This window comes from Oncorhynchus mykiss, chromosome 15 (assembly GCF_013265735.2).
Source record: "Oncorhynchus mykiss isolate Arlee chromosome 15, USDA_OmykA_1.1, whole genome shotgun sequence".
Taxonomy (NCBI): Eukaryota; Metazoa; Chordata; class Actinopteri; order Salmoniformes; family Salmonidae; genus Oncorhynchus; species Oncorhynchus mykiss.
The window spans coordinates 58,365,382-58,379,867 of record NC_048579.1 but is presented as its reverse complement, the minus strand read 5'-3'; the positions used below and the strand labels follow the sequence as shown (position 1 = coordinate 58,379,867).

At 44.7% G+C, this 14,486-nt stretch overlaps 1 protein-coding gene across 1 annotated transcript; it reads right to left on the bottom strand.

The window, feature by feature from the left end:
* Positions 1-920: 920 nt before the first annotated feature.
* On the bottom strand, positions 921-13,916 carry elapor2 (endosome-lysosome associated apoptosis and autophagy regulator family member 2). The gene is made up of 22 exons (XM_036944817.1): positions 13,680-13,916; positions 11,087-11,207; positions 8,928-9,117; positions 8,264-8,411; positions 7,877-7,966; positions 7,666-7,771; positions 7,305-7,454; positions 7,117-7,205; positions 6,799-6,979; positions 6,533-6,661; positions 6,001-6,091; positions 5,752-5,854; positions 4,569-4,706; positions 4,146-4,415; positions 3,677-3,850; positions 3,373-3,562; positions 3,108-3,204; positions 2,628-2,729; positions 2,174-2,300; positions 1,829-2,007; positions 1,361-1,523; positions 921-1,207 (listed from the first exon to the last, which is right to left on the bottom strand). The coding sequence occupies exons 1-22, from the start codon at positions 13,782-13,784 to the stop codon at positions 1,136-1,138; spliced, it is 3,015 nt and encodes a 1,004-aa protein (XP_036800712.1). The 5' UTR covers positions 13,785-13,916; the 3' UTR covers positions 921-1,135.
* Between the last annotated feature and the right edge of the window lie 570 nt (positions 13,917-14,486).

Below are 14,486 nucleotides of genomic sequence, written 5' to 3'. Positions count from 1 at the left end.
CCTTCCTTCCTTCCTTCCTTCCTTCCTTCCTCTCTTCTTCCTTCCTTCCTCTCTTCTTTCTTCCTTACTATCTTCTCCCTTTCTCTCTCTTCTTCCTTCCTTCCTCTCTTCTTCCTTCCTTCCTCTCTTCTTCCTTCCTTCCTCTCTTTTTTCTTCCTTACTCTCTTCTCCCGTTCTCTCTCTTCTTCCTTCCTTCCTCTCTTCTTCCTTACTTCCTCTCTTCTATCTTCCTTCCTCTTCTTCCTTCCTCTCTTCTTCCTTCCTTCCTCTCTTCTTTCTTCCTTACTATCTTCTCCCTTTCTCTCTCTTCTTCCTTCCTTCCTTCCTCTCTTCTTCCTTCCTTCCTCTCTTCTTCCTTCCTTCCTCTCTTTTTCTTCCTTACTCTCTTCTCCCGTTCTCTCTCTTCTTCCTTCCTTCCTCTCTTCTTCCTTCCTTCCTCTCTTCTTTCTTCCTTCCTCTCTTCTCCCTTTCTCTCTCTTCTTCCTTCCTTCCTCTCTTCTTCCTTCCATCTTCCTTACTCCTCTTTCTTTCTCTCTTCTTCCTTCCTTCCTCTCTTTTTTCTTCCTTACTCTCTTCTCCCTTTCTCTCTCTTCTTCCTTCCTTCCTCTCTTCTTCCTTCCTTCCTTCCTCTCTTCTTCCTTCCTTCCATCTTCCTTACTCCTCTTTCTTTCTCTCTTCCTCTCTTTTTTCTTCCTTACGCTCTTCTCCCGTTCTCTCTCTTCTTCCTTCCTTCCTCTCTTCTTCCTTCCTTCCTTCCTCTCTTCTTTCTTCCTTACTCTCTTCTCCCTTTCTCTCTCTTCTTCCTTCCTTCCTCTCTTCTTCCTTCCTTCCTCTCTTCTATCTTCCTTACTCCTCTTTCTTTCTCTCTCCCTTTCTCTCTTCTTCCTTCCTTCCTCTATTCTTCCTTCCTCTCTTCTTCCTTCCTTCCTCTCTTCTTTCTTCCTTACTCTCTTCTCCCTTTCTCTCTCCTTCCTTCCTTCCTCTCCTCTTTCTTCCTTCCTCTCTTCTTCCTTCCTTCCTCTCTTCTATCTTCCTTACTCTTCTTTCTTTCTCTCTCCCTTTCTCTCTTCTTCCTTCCTCTCCTCTTTCTTCCTTCCTCTCTTCTTTCTTTCTCTCTCTTCTTTCTTGCTCATCGTTACCCCCAGACCCATCTCTCAGACTGGGATGACTTCAGCTGTACCGACTCACTGCTGTCTCCCTCCCTCTGCTGAAGGATAGAGATACACAAAGGGTTAACACACACGATTATACACACAGGGTTAACACACACACACACACACACACACACACACACACACACACACACACACACACACACACACACACACACACACACACACACACACACACACACAGGTACCTTGTTGGCAATGGCCCTGAGCTTGCCGAGCAGTGAGGGTTTGTGGGAGTAGACCACGTCGTCTTCAGGCTCCTCCCCCTCGGCCAGGGCACAGCTATCCGCCACCGGCAGCTCACATTCCTTATTGGCTGACATCACCAACCGAGAATACTTATACTCCAGCCTGACATGGGGCGCCATAGTGACACAGAAACACACAGAGATGCAGGAGTCAGGAGCGTTGTACTACAGCCTATGGCAGGGCTGTCCAACCCTGTTCCTGGAGAGCTACTGTCCTGTAGGTTTTCACTCCGTCCCTCATCTAGCGCACCTGATTCTAATAATTAGCTGGTTGAAAAGCTGAATCAGGTTGGTTACAACTGGGGTTGGAGTGAAAACCTACAGAAGGGAAGCTCTCCAGGAACAGGGTTAGACAGCCCTGGAATATGGCTGGGATGGTTATTTTATTAACAGGTGTCAGGCAATCACCTCTTGTTCTTCTTCCAGAAATAGAAGGTGAGAGAGACGAGCAGCACAGCTAAGAAGGCCCCGCCCCCGACCCCCACCTTTAGCCATAGGGCAATGGCCTCGCATGGGGCGGAGCTCTTAGCTGGCAGGGACATACCTTTGGTGCACAGCTTTGGCTCATTCCACACAGACAGAGTCACCTACAGAGAGAGAGAGAGGTGAGATGGAAGGAGGGGGGAAGTGATAGAGAGAGAGTAGAGAAAGAGAGAAAGTAGGTTAAATTGAAATACCAAGAGGTGAAAGTAAGAGTAGCATGAGTGTGTAAAAGGAGATGAAGAGAGAGGGAATATAGGGAGTGTAGGTTACCTGGACCCCTCCCTTGCAGGCTCCCTCTATCTGGTGATAGTCATCCTGGGTGCAGCGGGGACAGGCGCTCCCACTCTCCCATAGGAAGTGAAACGTACAGCCGTCACACGTACCTGCAGGGCACGCACTGCACACACACATGCACACAGGAGAAATGTAGAAGGAGCTAATGAAAATTCACACACAAATAATACACAAACGTTTTCAGCTCAGATGTTGAGCAGACAGTCAGACAGGTGATGTTGAGCAGACAGTCAGACAGGTGATGTCGAGCAGACAGTCAGACAGGTGACGTCGAGCAGACAGTCAGACAGGTGACGTTGAGCAGACAGTCAGACAGGTGACGTCGAGCAGACAGTCAGACAGGTGACGTCGAGCAGACAGTCAGACAGGTGACGTTGAGCAGACAGTCAGACCGGTGACGTTGAGCAGACAGTCAGACCGGTGTGTATACCTGGGCACTGTGAGTTGCCCGCGGTCCATCTTCTCTGGGTTGCAGCGTATTGTCATGACCGCACTCCGACCACGCTCACAGGATCCAGTCGCCTGAGTAGACCTGAGAAAGAGAGAGTCAAACACAAACACAAAAATCTAATTCTATTTGTCACATTCGCCGAATACAACAGGTGTAGACCTTAATGTAAAATGCTTATTTACAAGCCCTTGACCAGCAATGAAGTTCAAGAAAGCATGAAGAAAATATTTACTGAATAAACTAAAGTTAAAAAAAATACAAAGTAACAAAATAATGAGGCTATATACAGGGTCAATGTGCATGGGTACAGGTTAGTCGAGGTCACTTGTACATGTAGGTGTGGGTAAAGTGAATATGCATAGATAATAGGCAGCGCATAGATAATAGACAGACTGATCTTCACTGGAACCATTCAACTATGAATGCAGTTCTATGGCGTCTAGCTCTACGCTGGCCTACCTGTAGAAGAAGTTGATGTCTGGAATGCCTTTTGCGTTGTCAGAGAAGAGTTCTGGTCTGGCGTTTATTCCGTCTAAATCACTGTCCACTGTCGCTCCTGAGAGAGAGACGGGAAGAGATGGAGAAAACAACTTTCAAATGAAATGATTGAAAATAAATCCGATTTTAGATCAAGAGTATACTTTGTGCTCTGGATATATGACTACTAGTGGTTGTGGCACTGTCCTATAATCATTATGAAGGCACTATTCTATTGCAATCTCACCGAGGAAGGTATCAGCCAGACTGATAGACTGTGATGCCAGAGCCATCCTGAAGCCCCGCCCATCCGCAGGAATGATGGTTGATTGACAGATGAAGCTGTCCACTGAGTTGACGAACTGGGTGGAATCACTCCCCATGTCCTTGTTGGCGAGATCGGTGACATTATCTGTGCAGACAGCTGCCATCTTCCCCTGAAACAGAACACACAACAACAACTCTGAGGTATGTGTGTGTTATCTAATGTCCACACAAGCTGATGTGTGCGTGCATGAATGTGTGTGTGTGTGAATGTGTGTGTGTGTTACCTGGTGTCCACACAGGCTGACGTTGAAGACGTGGAGGTACTTTGTGCCTTTAGAGGTGAAGCTGGGGCCGATGGTGAGCGAGGCCACGGTGCTCAGAGAGCTCAGGTCAAAGGTCAGGGTACGGTTGTGCTCCGTGTGACTGAAGGAGCAGTCGCTATAGCAACGAGAGTGCTCCTAGGAGGGGGCACAATAGCATCAAGTCAACACACATCGAACAAATAGTGGCTCACATGATACACACATGATAGTACCAATGCTAAAAACATTCTAATCCAGACCATAGACGGTTAACTGTTGATCTGGATGAGAGTAAAACTCATAGAACTATGGCCCTGAGATTTTAGATTAGGAGGATTTAATGTTATAAAGTGGTTCTAATGATTATAATGGTTGCGTAAGGTTAGTTTGTAAGTTTGTAACTTATGGTTGTGTGATGATATGAGTTGTGTGTTTGTGTGTAATATATTACCTTGTTGCTCTTACTCCCGGGGCCACAGGGCAGACACGCGTCTTCTCCATATGTGTGGTGACCAGACAGGTATGTGTTGGGGGGGCACTCCTGGCACCGGTTGGTGTCTCTGTCAATGTAGAACCCAGCTGGGCATGGAATACACGACCCAGGCCGCTGAGAACTCTGGGATAGGAGGGCGCAGGCCCGGCACGCAGATGCCACGCCATCCTGGACATTTGTCACGCTCACCGAGTAGAGTATCACAACATCTGTGATGTACCGCCGCACCTAGATACACCCACGTCAATAAATTATATGTAAGTACATATGTATATGTATGTAAGTGTGTCTGTGTAGTATGTGTGTGTGCAGTGTCACTATGTGTGTGTGTGAGAGAGTGTATGTGTTTTGTGAGTTTTGTGCGAGTGTGTGTGTACTCACGTCCTGAGCCTGGTTGGTCCTCTGGAAGGCCCAAGTGTATGATACGGATGCATTTCTGGTCATGATGTGTGTGTAACTCTGTCTCTCCTTAGTGCCCTCCCATGACTCCACCACCGTGGTGCTCTTCCTGTTCACATCCTACAGGGGGCGACACACACACAGGGTTTATATGGCAGCGGCTCACTCTGGTTTACAATTGACACAGTGACTGGTTTATCTGAAATCTCACTGCTTTTCTGTGATTTAGTTGTGTAGATTGTGTACTGTGATTTAGTTGTGTAGATTGTGTACTGTGATTTAGTTGTGTAGATTGTGTACTGTGATTTAGTTGTGTAGATTGTGTACTGTGATTTAGTTGTGTAGATTGTGTACTGTGATTTAGTTGTGTAGATTGTGTACTGTGATTTAGTTGTGTAGATTGTGTACTGTGATTTAGTTGTGTAGATTGTGTACTGTGATTTAGTTGTGTAGATTGTGTACTGTGATTTAGTTGTGTAGATTGTGTACTGTGACTAGCTGTGTATATTGTGTACTGTGATTTAGTTGTGTAGATTGTGTACTGTGATTTAGTTGTGTAGATTGTGTACTGCGATTTAGTTGTGTAGATTGTGTACTGCGATTTAGTTGTGTAGATTGTGTACTGTGATTTAGTTGTGTTTGTTCAAATATACTTTGGTTTCATTTGGATACATGGATTGTTTTCACTGAGTCTACTGCAGGGATTATCAACTAGATTCAGCCGCGGATTGACCGCAAGAAGCCCAAACATAATATTTGACTAAAACATAATAACTTCAAACCTTGCGTACATTTGTATACAGTCACATATATCTCTCTATTATATGTGGGAATACTTTTTACAATTGGTAACTGATTGCTGGTGTGTTTTTACAGTGTTTTATGTCCAACAGTTACATTTTGTATTATTTCTTTGAGCTCAGCGGGTTGCCAGTTGGGGAACCCTGTTCTGCTTTACATGGCTTTACTAACAAACATAGATATTGATATGTATTTATCCAATAGCAATATGAAAGTAGGTCACTCATGTATTGGCTATGTCACACTGACTATGTTGGGTTGGGTAATATTGATTTACTGGCTGACACACTGTTGATATTGCCAGTAACATTTCCCTGAGATCCTAGACACACACTCGTGCAGATGTGAATGGTCCGACACACACCATCATGAAGTAGAGCTCACAGTCGGCAGAGCAGATTGTCTCGAAGACGAAGGTGATCCGGCCAAACTCAGTCCCGGTCATCCCAGCAAGGGATGTGGGTAACCTGACAGAACACACACACCCACACACAGGGCCAATAAAAAATTATATTTCACAATAATCATAGCCATGTGTTCATTCTGACCATATGACCTAACCAGGAAAAACCTGAGAGCTCTAACAATAATATGCAGTCAAGCCAAGACTAACTTGAAGCCAGGAACATGCAGGTTCAGGATGAGGTAATCGTTATCCGAGCCTCCAGCACCGCTGCGGATGTGATCCCCTGCCACCTCCCAGCCTGAACAACAACATATTACTGTGATTACACATTCTATTAAACACACATCTATATTCCTTACAGGGTCGGCAGGTAGCCTAGTTGTTAGAGCGTTGGGACAGTTACCAAAAGGTTGCTGGATCGAATCCCCGAGTTGACAAGGTAAAAATACTGTATGTCGTTCTGGCCCTAAACAAGGCAGTTAACCCACTGTTCCCCGGGAGGCCATCATTGTAAATAAGAATTTGTTCTTAATTGACTTGCCTAGTTAAATAAAGGTAAAATAATAACAATCTGAGGGACACCTCATATCTATTAAAAAGACATCTATGCTCAGATCAGTCAGAGAGACACAGAGATATTACATACCCAGCAGGATGTCTATATTAGACATATTTACCATTCACCCACTACAATCGTATCACATATCTCTTGACCCTAATCACCCGAGACACGTCTCACCATTCATGTCGTCACATTTGGAGTTGCCCACGTTGAAGCAGGAAGTCTTCATGTTGGAAGGGAGGACGTTCCACCATTTATACTCATACCCCAGTACTGGCTCTGTCCCCGCAGGACACTCCTCACACACTGGGACAGACACACACAACCGTCAACAACACATTTCAATATACAGCAATACAGGCGTGGGTGTGTGTGTGTGTGTGTACTGTAAGTGTGTGTATGTGCACTGTTTATGTTTACATATAGTATGTGTGTGTGTGTACCTGAGGTGCCGTCAGAGTGTGTTCCAGGAGGACAGGGGAAGCAGGTGGAGTCGTTAGTGTTGTAGTAACCAGGGTTACATGGAGGGCAGGCCTCTCTCTCCCCTGTAGGGGGCAGTGCCACAGCGCCCGTCACATTCTCCTCACAGATCCTCGGCTCCACCCACCGGTACATCACCTGAGTCTGTCACCACGGCAACCACAGCAGTTTCATCACAACCATAGAGATACTATACACAGGATGTCTTATGTATTGTAATCTAATGTATATGACCACAGCTTTCTCTCTCTATATGCACACTATATATGTGTGTGACTTACCTTTCCCTCGCTGTCGCAGGCTGTGTGGATCTGAAAGTAATCCTTCTCTGAACACGGAGGCCTCTCCTTACACTGTGACCATCCTTCATCTGAGGGAAAGAGTGAAAGAGAGAGACAGTGGATATTTTAACTGGTATCTACTGATACATTTCAATGTGTGTGTGTGTGTGTGTGTGTCTAGTACATACGTGAGTACTGTGTGTCGGGGCAGGGAGTACAGGAGGCGGCTCCCTTGTTAGACGATGTGTTCCTGGGGCAGGGCTGGCAGGAGGAGGAGCCAGGGGAGGAGCTAAACCAGCCTGGTCGGCACGGGAAACACTCCGAGGTGTAGGCAACACCTAGAAAGAGACACATTAATTCATTAAGATGTAGATTCGGCTGTCGTCTCTGTGGTCTCATTTCCTAGATCTAAGAAGGGCGAGTTCTGGAGTGGGTAAGAACTTGTGATACTACACTGCCTTGACCAAACACATTACAGAGGCATGCAGAATGGGAGAGAGAATAGAGGTGAGTGTGAAGATAGGGAGTAGGGGTACGAGCGGTCTTTACCCTCAATCTGGATGTTCCTGAGCAACACTGGTTTAACCATCTTCCCTCCGACCAGGATCCCTGTCGTCCTCCAGTACAGTATGTTAGTGCCAGACTTCAGATTCACCTGAGTCACAAGTCACACAATATGTTGCACACAGATTATGTTACACACATCACACACACCAATCATATAACACACATGGGTCACACACACTGCCTTCCTCCTCACCGTGTGTGTGTCCCACTCTCCGTTGGTGGTGAGTTTGATCCACTTCTGATCATCTGTCTGGGCCATCTCCTGACACTGCTCGTTCTGGACCTGAATACGCATCACCACGGTAACCACTCAGAATATTGCATCACATGATTCTCTCGCTTTCAATCAGCAGCTAATTCTCCTCACCACAGAAAAGCACTCAATTGCCCACATCTATTGATGTAAAACCCATTGATGTAAAGCCATTGATGTACAAAAATATATTAATGCACAATTAAAGTATTCTCTGCTACCGCAAAAAAGACCCACTTTTTATCTCTACGTACGTCAACCAGCTACAAAAAAGGGTAATAAATGAACTGATATAAGCTTCAGCAGGGAGGAGAGAGTCAGACTCACATAGAACTCAAAAAATATGTTGTTGTCAGGGTACTGGTAGCTGAAGGAGACGGAGCCCTGCTGCTCCAGATGCACAGCGTAGACCAGAGACACGGTGCACTCATCACGACTAGACTCCAGATACACACCCTGTGGCGTCCACGACGAGCTACAGTACACAGAGAGAAAGAGAATACAGGATGACTGTGAGTGTGTGTGTGTGTAACTAAATGTGTAGTAAATGTGTGTGTGTTGTACTATTCTTGTGGGGACCAGAAGTTCTCACAAGGATAGTAAAACAAGGAAAATGTTCAACACAGGGACAAAGGCTAATTTATGTTTATGGCTACAATTAGGGTTAGGGTTAGAGGTTAAGGATTAGGGTTGGAATCAGGTTTAGGGTTAGGGTTAGGTGTTAAGTTTAGGGTTTGCGTTGGGTATTAGGTGTTAGGGATAGGGTTAGAGTTAGGAGTTAGGGTTAGGAGTTAGGTGTTAGGGTTAGGAGTTATGAGTTATGAGTTATGAGTTATGAGTTAGGGTTAGGAGTTAGGGTTAGGAGTTAGGAGTTAGGTGTTAGGGTTAGAAGTTAGGAGTTAGGAGTTAGGTGTTAGGGTTAAGAGTTAGGGTTTTGAATGTGAATCAACTTTTTGGTCCCCACAAGGACAGGAAAACAGACATGTGTTACCTATTACAGGCCTGACTCTCCTCTCCACTGGGTCCTGGGTCCATGTAGGTGGCCAGGCTGGTGAAGCCGGCAGGGATAGTGTCCCATTGGTCGAAACGCACCCCACTGCCCAGCGAATAGGAGCCGGCAGCACACGGCGTACATTGCTGAGCGGACATCTCTAGGAACTCTCCCACCGCACACGAGAACGCTGACAGACAGACAGACAGACAGACAGACAGACAGACAGACAGACAGACAGACAGACAGACAGACAGACAGACAGACAGACAGACAGACAGACAGACAGACAGACAGACAGACAGATAGATAGACAGGGAGAGAGGAGGGTCACACACACACAATGTGACAGACACATTCACACCTAGACAGTATACATACAGTTGAAGTCGGAAGTTTACATACACCTTAGCCAAATACATTTAAACTCAGTTTTTCACAATTCCTGACATTTAATCCTAGTAAAAATTCCCCGTCTTAGGTCAGTTAGGATCACCACTTTATTTTAAGAATGTGAAATGTCAGAATAATAGTAAAGATAATGATTTATTTCAGCTTTTATTTCTTTCATCACATTCCCAGTGGGTCAGAAGTTGACATACACTCAGTTAGTATTTGGTAGCATTGCCTTTAAATTGTTTAACTTGGGTCAAACATTTCGGGTAGCCTTCCACAAGCTTCCCACAATAAGTTGGGTGAATTTTGTCCCATTCCTCCGGACAGAGCTGGTGTAACTGAGTCAGGTTTGAAGGCCTCCTTGCTCGCACATGCTTTTTCAGTTCTGCCCACAAATTTTCTTTGGGATTGAGGTCAGGGCTTTGTGATGGCCACTCCAATACCTTGACTTTGTTGTTCTTAAGCCATTTTGCCACAACTTCGGAAGTATGCTTGGGGTCGTTTTCCATTTGGAAGACCCATTTGTGACCAAGCTTTAGCTTCCTGACTGATGTCTTGAGATGTTGCTTCAATATATCCACATAATTTCCTACCTCATGATGCCATCTATTTGGTGAAGTGCACCCACACAACATGATGCTGCCACCCCTGTGCTTCACGGTTGGGATGGTGTTCTTCGGCTTGCAAGTCTCCCCCTTTTCCCTCCAAACATAACGATAGTCATTATGGCCAAACAGTTATATTTTTGTTTCATCAGATCAGAGGACATTTCTCCAAAAAGTACAATCTTTGTCCTTGTGTGCAGTTGCAAACCGTAGTCGGTTTTGGAGCAGTGGCTTCTTCCTTGCTGAGCGGCCTTTCAGGTTATGTCGATATAGGACTCATTTTACTGTGGATATTGATACTTTTATACCTGTTTCCTCCAGCATCTTCACAAGGTCCTTTTCTGTTGTTCTGGGATTGATTTGCACTTTTCGCACCAAGCTACGTTCATCTCCTTCCTGAGCGGTGTGATGGCTGCGTGGTCCCATGGTGTTTATACTTGCGTACTATTGTTTGTACAGCGTGGTGCCATGGTGTTTATACTTGTGTACTATTGTTTGTACAGATGAACGTGGTACCTTCAGGCGTTTGGAAATTGCTCCCAAGGATGAACCAGACTTGTGGAGGTCTACCATTTTTTTTCTAAGGTCTTGGCTGATTTCTTTTGATTTCCCCATGATATCTAGCAAAGAGGCACTGAGTTTGAAGGTGGGCCTTGAAATACATCCACAGGTACACCTCCAATTGACTCAAATGATGTCAATTAGCCTATCAGCAGCTTCTAAAGCCATGACATCATTTTCTGGAATTTTCCAAGCTGTTTCAAGGCACAGTCAACTTAGTGTATGTAAACTTCTGACCCACTGGAATTGTGATACAGTGAATTATAAATGAAATAATCTGTCTGTAAACAATTGTTGGAAAAATTACTTGTGTAATGCACAAAGTAGATGTCCTAACCAACTTGCCAAAACTATAGTTTGTTAACAATACATTTGTGGAGTGGTTGAAAAACTACTTTTAATGACTCCAACCTAAGTGTATGTAAATTTCTGACTTCAACTGTACTCTCGCTCTCTCTCTCTCTCTCATGAACGTACACTGCTATCTTGAACAGGTCTCTCTGGAAAAATTGATTTTTATCTAAATGAGGCAAACCTGAATAAATAAAGGTGAAATAAATGTGAATGAACACACACACACACACACACACTACTCACAGCAGTCTGTTCCTCTGGCGGGAGTAGGCAGGGCTGAGCAGGTGCCCAGAATGTGGGGGATGGCCACCCTCCATCGAGACCCTACACTGTCACACTCTGTATACTCATAGTAGTAGTCTGTCTGGAAGATACACAATCACACAGTAGTTATATTAGAGCATGATACTCACACTCACCTAAAACACAGTCACGATCAGTCACACATGACCCAGTAGATACAACAATCTAAGACACACTTAAATCTGCAGTGACAGAACAGGTTGCAAGCATTTCATTTTAGTGACACCTCCTTGTCATTTCTGCGTCAATGTGCCAGAACACCCATTCACTCGTCATATGCAGTTGTTTTTCAAGACAGCATGCACCAAATGAATCTAATAAGCTGCATAGGCGTACTAAACAGCCAACATCAAGTATGACGGAAAGCCAGTGGTAGAGCAGGTTGTCATCAGTGAAGCGGGGCAGATAAGGAAAACAAAATCAGACGGAAAGAGAAGAAAGCTCCATTCAAAATGAACAGAGAGTCACCATCATGGTCTCTGAGCAGCTCTGATGACAGAGTCAGAGACTGGGGTCGGCTCTGCTGTATGTTAAGTCAATACTCTGGGTTATCACCGCTCATCTTTGTCTCAGCCGTGTGCATTTGTTCTTCTGTTTGTTTACTACGAAGTAGTAAGCCAGGTGTGAACAGGTCACTTCAGGTCAATGACATTATAACTTCTACCGGGAAAAACAGTTAGAGAGAGAGAGAGACAGATAGATAGATAGATAGATAGATAGATAGATAGATAGATAGATAGATAGATAGAGAGAGAGAGAGAGAGAAAGAGAGAGAGAGAAAGGGAGAGAGAGGGAGGATCCCCACAGAGAAAAGGCATAAGGAGACTGGATGGCCATCTTGTTTTGGAGGCCATGGAGGTTTGTCTCTAAGCATTCTATCTGCAGCCAGTCATGCAACACTTCACTTCCACCACCATGTTGCTCCCCGTCCCCTTCCCCCATCCTCCCAAACCTTCTGTTCACCCAGCATTGCCATGGCAATCAATCAGGACCACCGACAAACAGCTCACTGCCACCCAAATCATTTTTGCATTCAAAGTGGGTGAGTGTGTGTGTGTATATACTGACTGTATGTGGTTCTGTTAATGCTAAATGTGTTTGTGTTTGTGTGTGAGAGAGCGAGAGAACAAGAGTGAGTGAGTGAGTGAGTGAGTGAGTGAGTGAGTGAGAGAGAGAGAGAGGGGGTGAGAGAGAGAGAGATGGGTGCGGAATCTGAGGATGGAGAGAGAGAGAGAGAGGGTGAGGAATCTGAGGATGGAGAGAGAGAGAGCGAGAGACAGTTTACGGCTGTGCATGGAGTATAGATAAGCCTGAGCTCTTTTGTATAGATCATCATCTCTCTCTAGCGCTAACAAGTATTGTTCCTGCTATTTCCACACAAATATTGGGGACATGGGCACACACACAAGCAAACACACACATAACAGACTCTCAATATGTGAGGCCATATATCAGCTAGATGAGAGGTAGCTATAGAAATCCCTTAGTACCATGCCCCATGGCAACCCCTTTCAAGAGGAATGCACCTGCTTTCCCCTGAGGCAACTGGAGTCTGGGGAGGGGCTGGTGGGTAAATATTGGTACTGTAGTGGATATGGGGCCTGTGCAGTGGATTTGGAGCTAGATAAAAGGGTATTGAGGTTAATGTGCATAATTTGTCTCCTTGTGACACATCATGGTCACCATGGATACAGAGGAGATATTTAGTACCAGTGTGACCTATCCATCATCCATTAATCCATCAGTGTGTGTGTGTGTGTGTGTGTGTGTGTGTGTGTGTGTGTGTGTGTGTGTGTGTGTGTGTGTGCGTGTGTGTGTGTGTAGATCTGGCAGTGTAATGGCACACACTCTGGAACACAAATCTGACAGCACTCAATCATTTTCAGATCCAATAATACGGAGAAGGCTGGGACATAGATGGCTTCCAGGCAGCTTTTTTCCTTAGAGAGTTGATATCGTTGCCATAACAGATCAATCTAACCGGATAATGCAGTGCCAGGGCCCTTGCTGTTCAGCTGTCCTTCCCTCTGTTTTCCTCTTACTCAGCGGTAATATTACTCCCGCACATCGACGGAAGGCAGCACGGACGAGGATGGATGCCAAGTGATCGGCTCAGTGCGCTGCGTCATCATATTATGGAGCCTTATAATTTGTCAACATGTTTAGGATTTAAGCCGATAAGAAGAACAGGCGACCAACACATTTTAATTCCCACCACAAACAAAGAAGGCTCCCATAACATCGTATATCTCAACTCCATTCCGCGCCAATAGGCATTTTATAACAATGATTGGCAGAAGGTTGTAGCCTATAATCCTCTGGTTAATGTTAATTCTTGACCCATTTGATAACGTTCGTATCATAAACATGATCAATATGGTTGGGACATAGTCTAGTATAAGATGATTACACATTGTGCGTTCAGCGCACTTGGTGGCAATGTCATGGCTTGCTTATTTAATGTAGTTTAAAACAGTGTTATAAATAACAGTGTGACAGCCTCTGCCGAACATGTCGAGCTGCGCGCTCTTACCTCATTGCACGGGCGCAGGTTCCTGCTCTCGGACACCCATTGCCGGGCGCTGAAGATGAATAAAAAACAATTAAGAAAACAGAACCCGCGTGACTCTTCCCTCATCCTCGTTTTGTGTAAAGACAGTCCGTGAAAGGATTCGGTTGAAGACCAAACGCATGAATGACAGTGCGTGATTTTGGTTATGGTGCTCCGTCTTTATGCATGCGCGCGGTTCTCTCCACCCACTCGGCTACTCTGCGCTCAAGATCCATCCTGTCAGAGGCACGCGGCCGACGTTACTCTGCTAAAGCACGGGCTTTGCGTTATCTTAAAACAGCCAATTGACACCGAGGTAAAGTTGGTTTTATATTCACACATTCGGACATTCAACAGACATTCACCAGACAATCAACAGACATTCACCAAAATCAATTTACAAATTTAAAAATCAATAATTAACCGTTTGTCAAAGAATCATCACTAGATGTGATTTATTCTATAAATGTCCAGCATGCTTTTACAACCTTTGTTTTGAATACATATTCCAGTTTTGATTTTATAGAAATACATCAAATCTACAACATGCAACTTAAAGCTGTATAAATCAATAACTAATTCACCGTTTGCCACAAAGTCATCAAACTAGGTTTGATTTATTCTATAAGTGTCTAGTATAATTTTACAACCTTTGCTTTGAGTAAACATTCCAGTTCTGATTGGATAGAAATACATAACATCAATAAAACTGCCTTTTAAACCTATATAAATCCATAACATTTTCACTGATTATGACAGAATCTTCAGGCTAGGTATGATTTATTCTAT

What these genes read in the sequence shown, in the direction of transcription:
- elapor2 (XM_036944817.1), bottom strand. Translation starts at nt 13,784, where the DNA reads ATGAGGGAAGAGTCACGCGGGTTCTGTTTTCTTAATTGTTTTTTATTC. An exon ending in GGACCAACCAGGCTCAGGAC is followed by an intron (nt 4,416 to 4,568) that starts GTGAGTACACAC and finishes GGGTGTATCTAG; the next exon opens with GTGCGGCGGTACATCACAGA. An exon ending in TCTGGCTGATACCTTCCTCG is followed by an intron (nt 3,205 to 3,372) that starts GTGAGATTGCAA and finishes TCTCTCTCTCAG; the next exon opens with GAGCGACAGTGGACAGTGAT.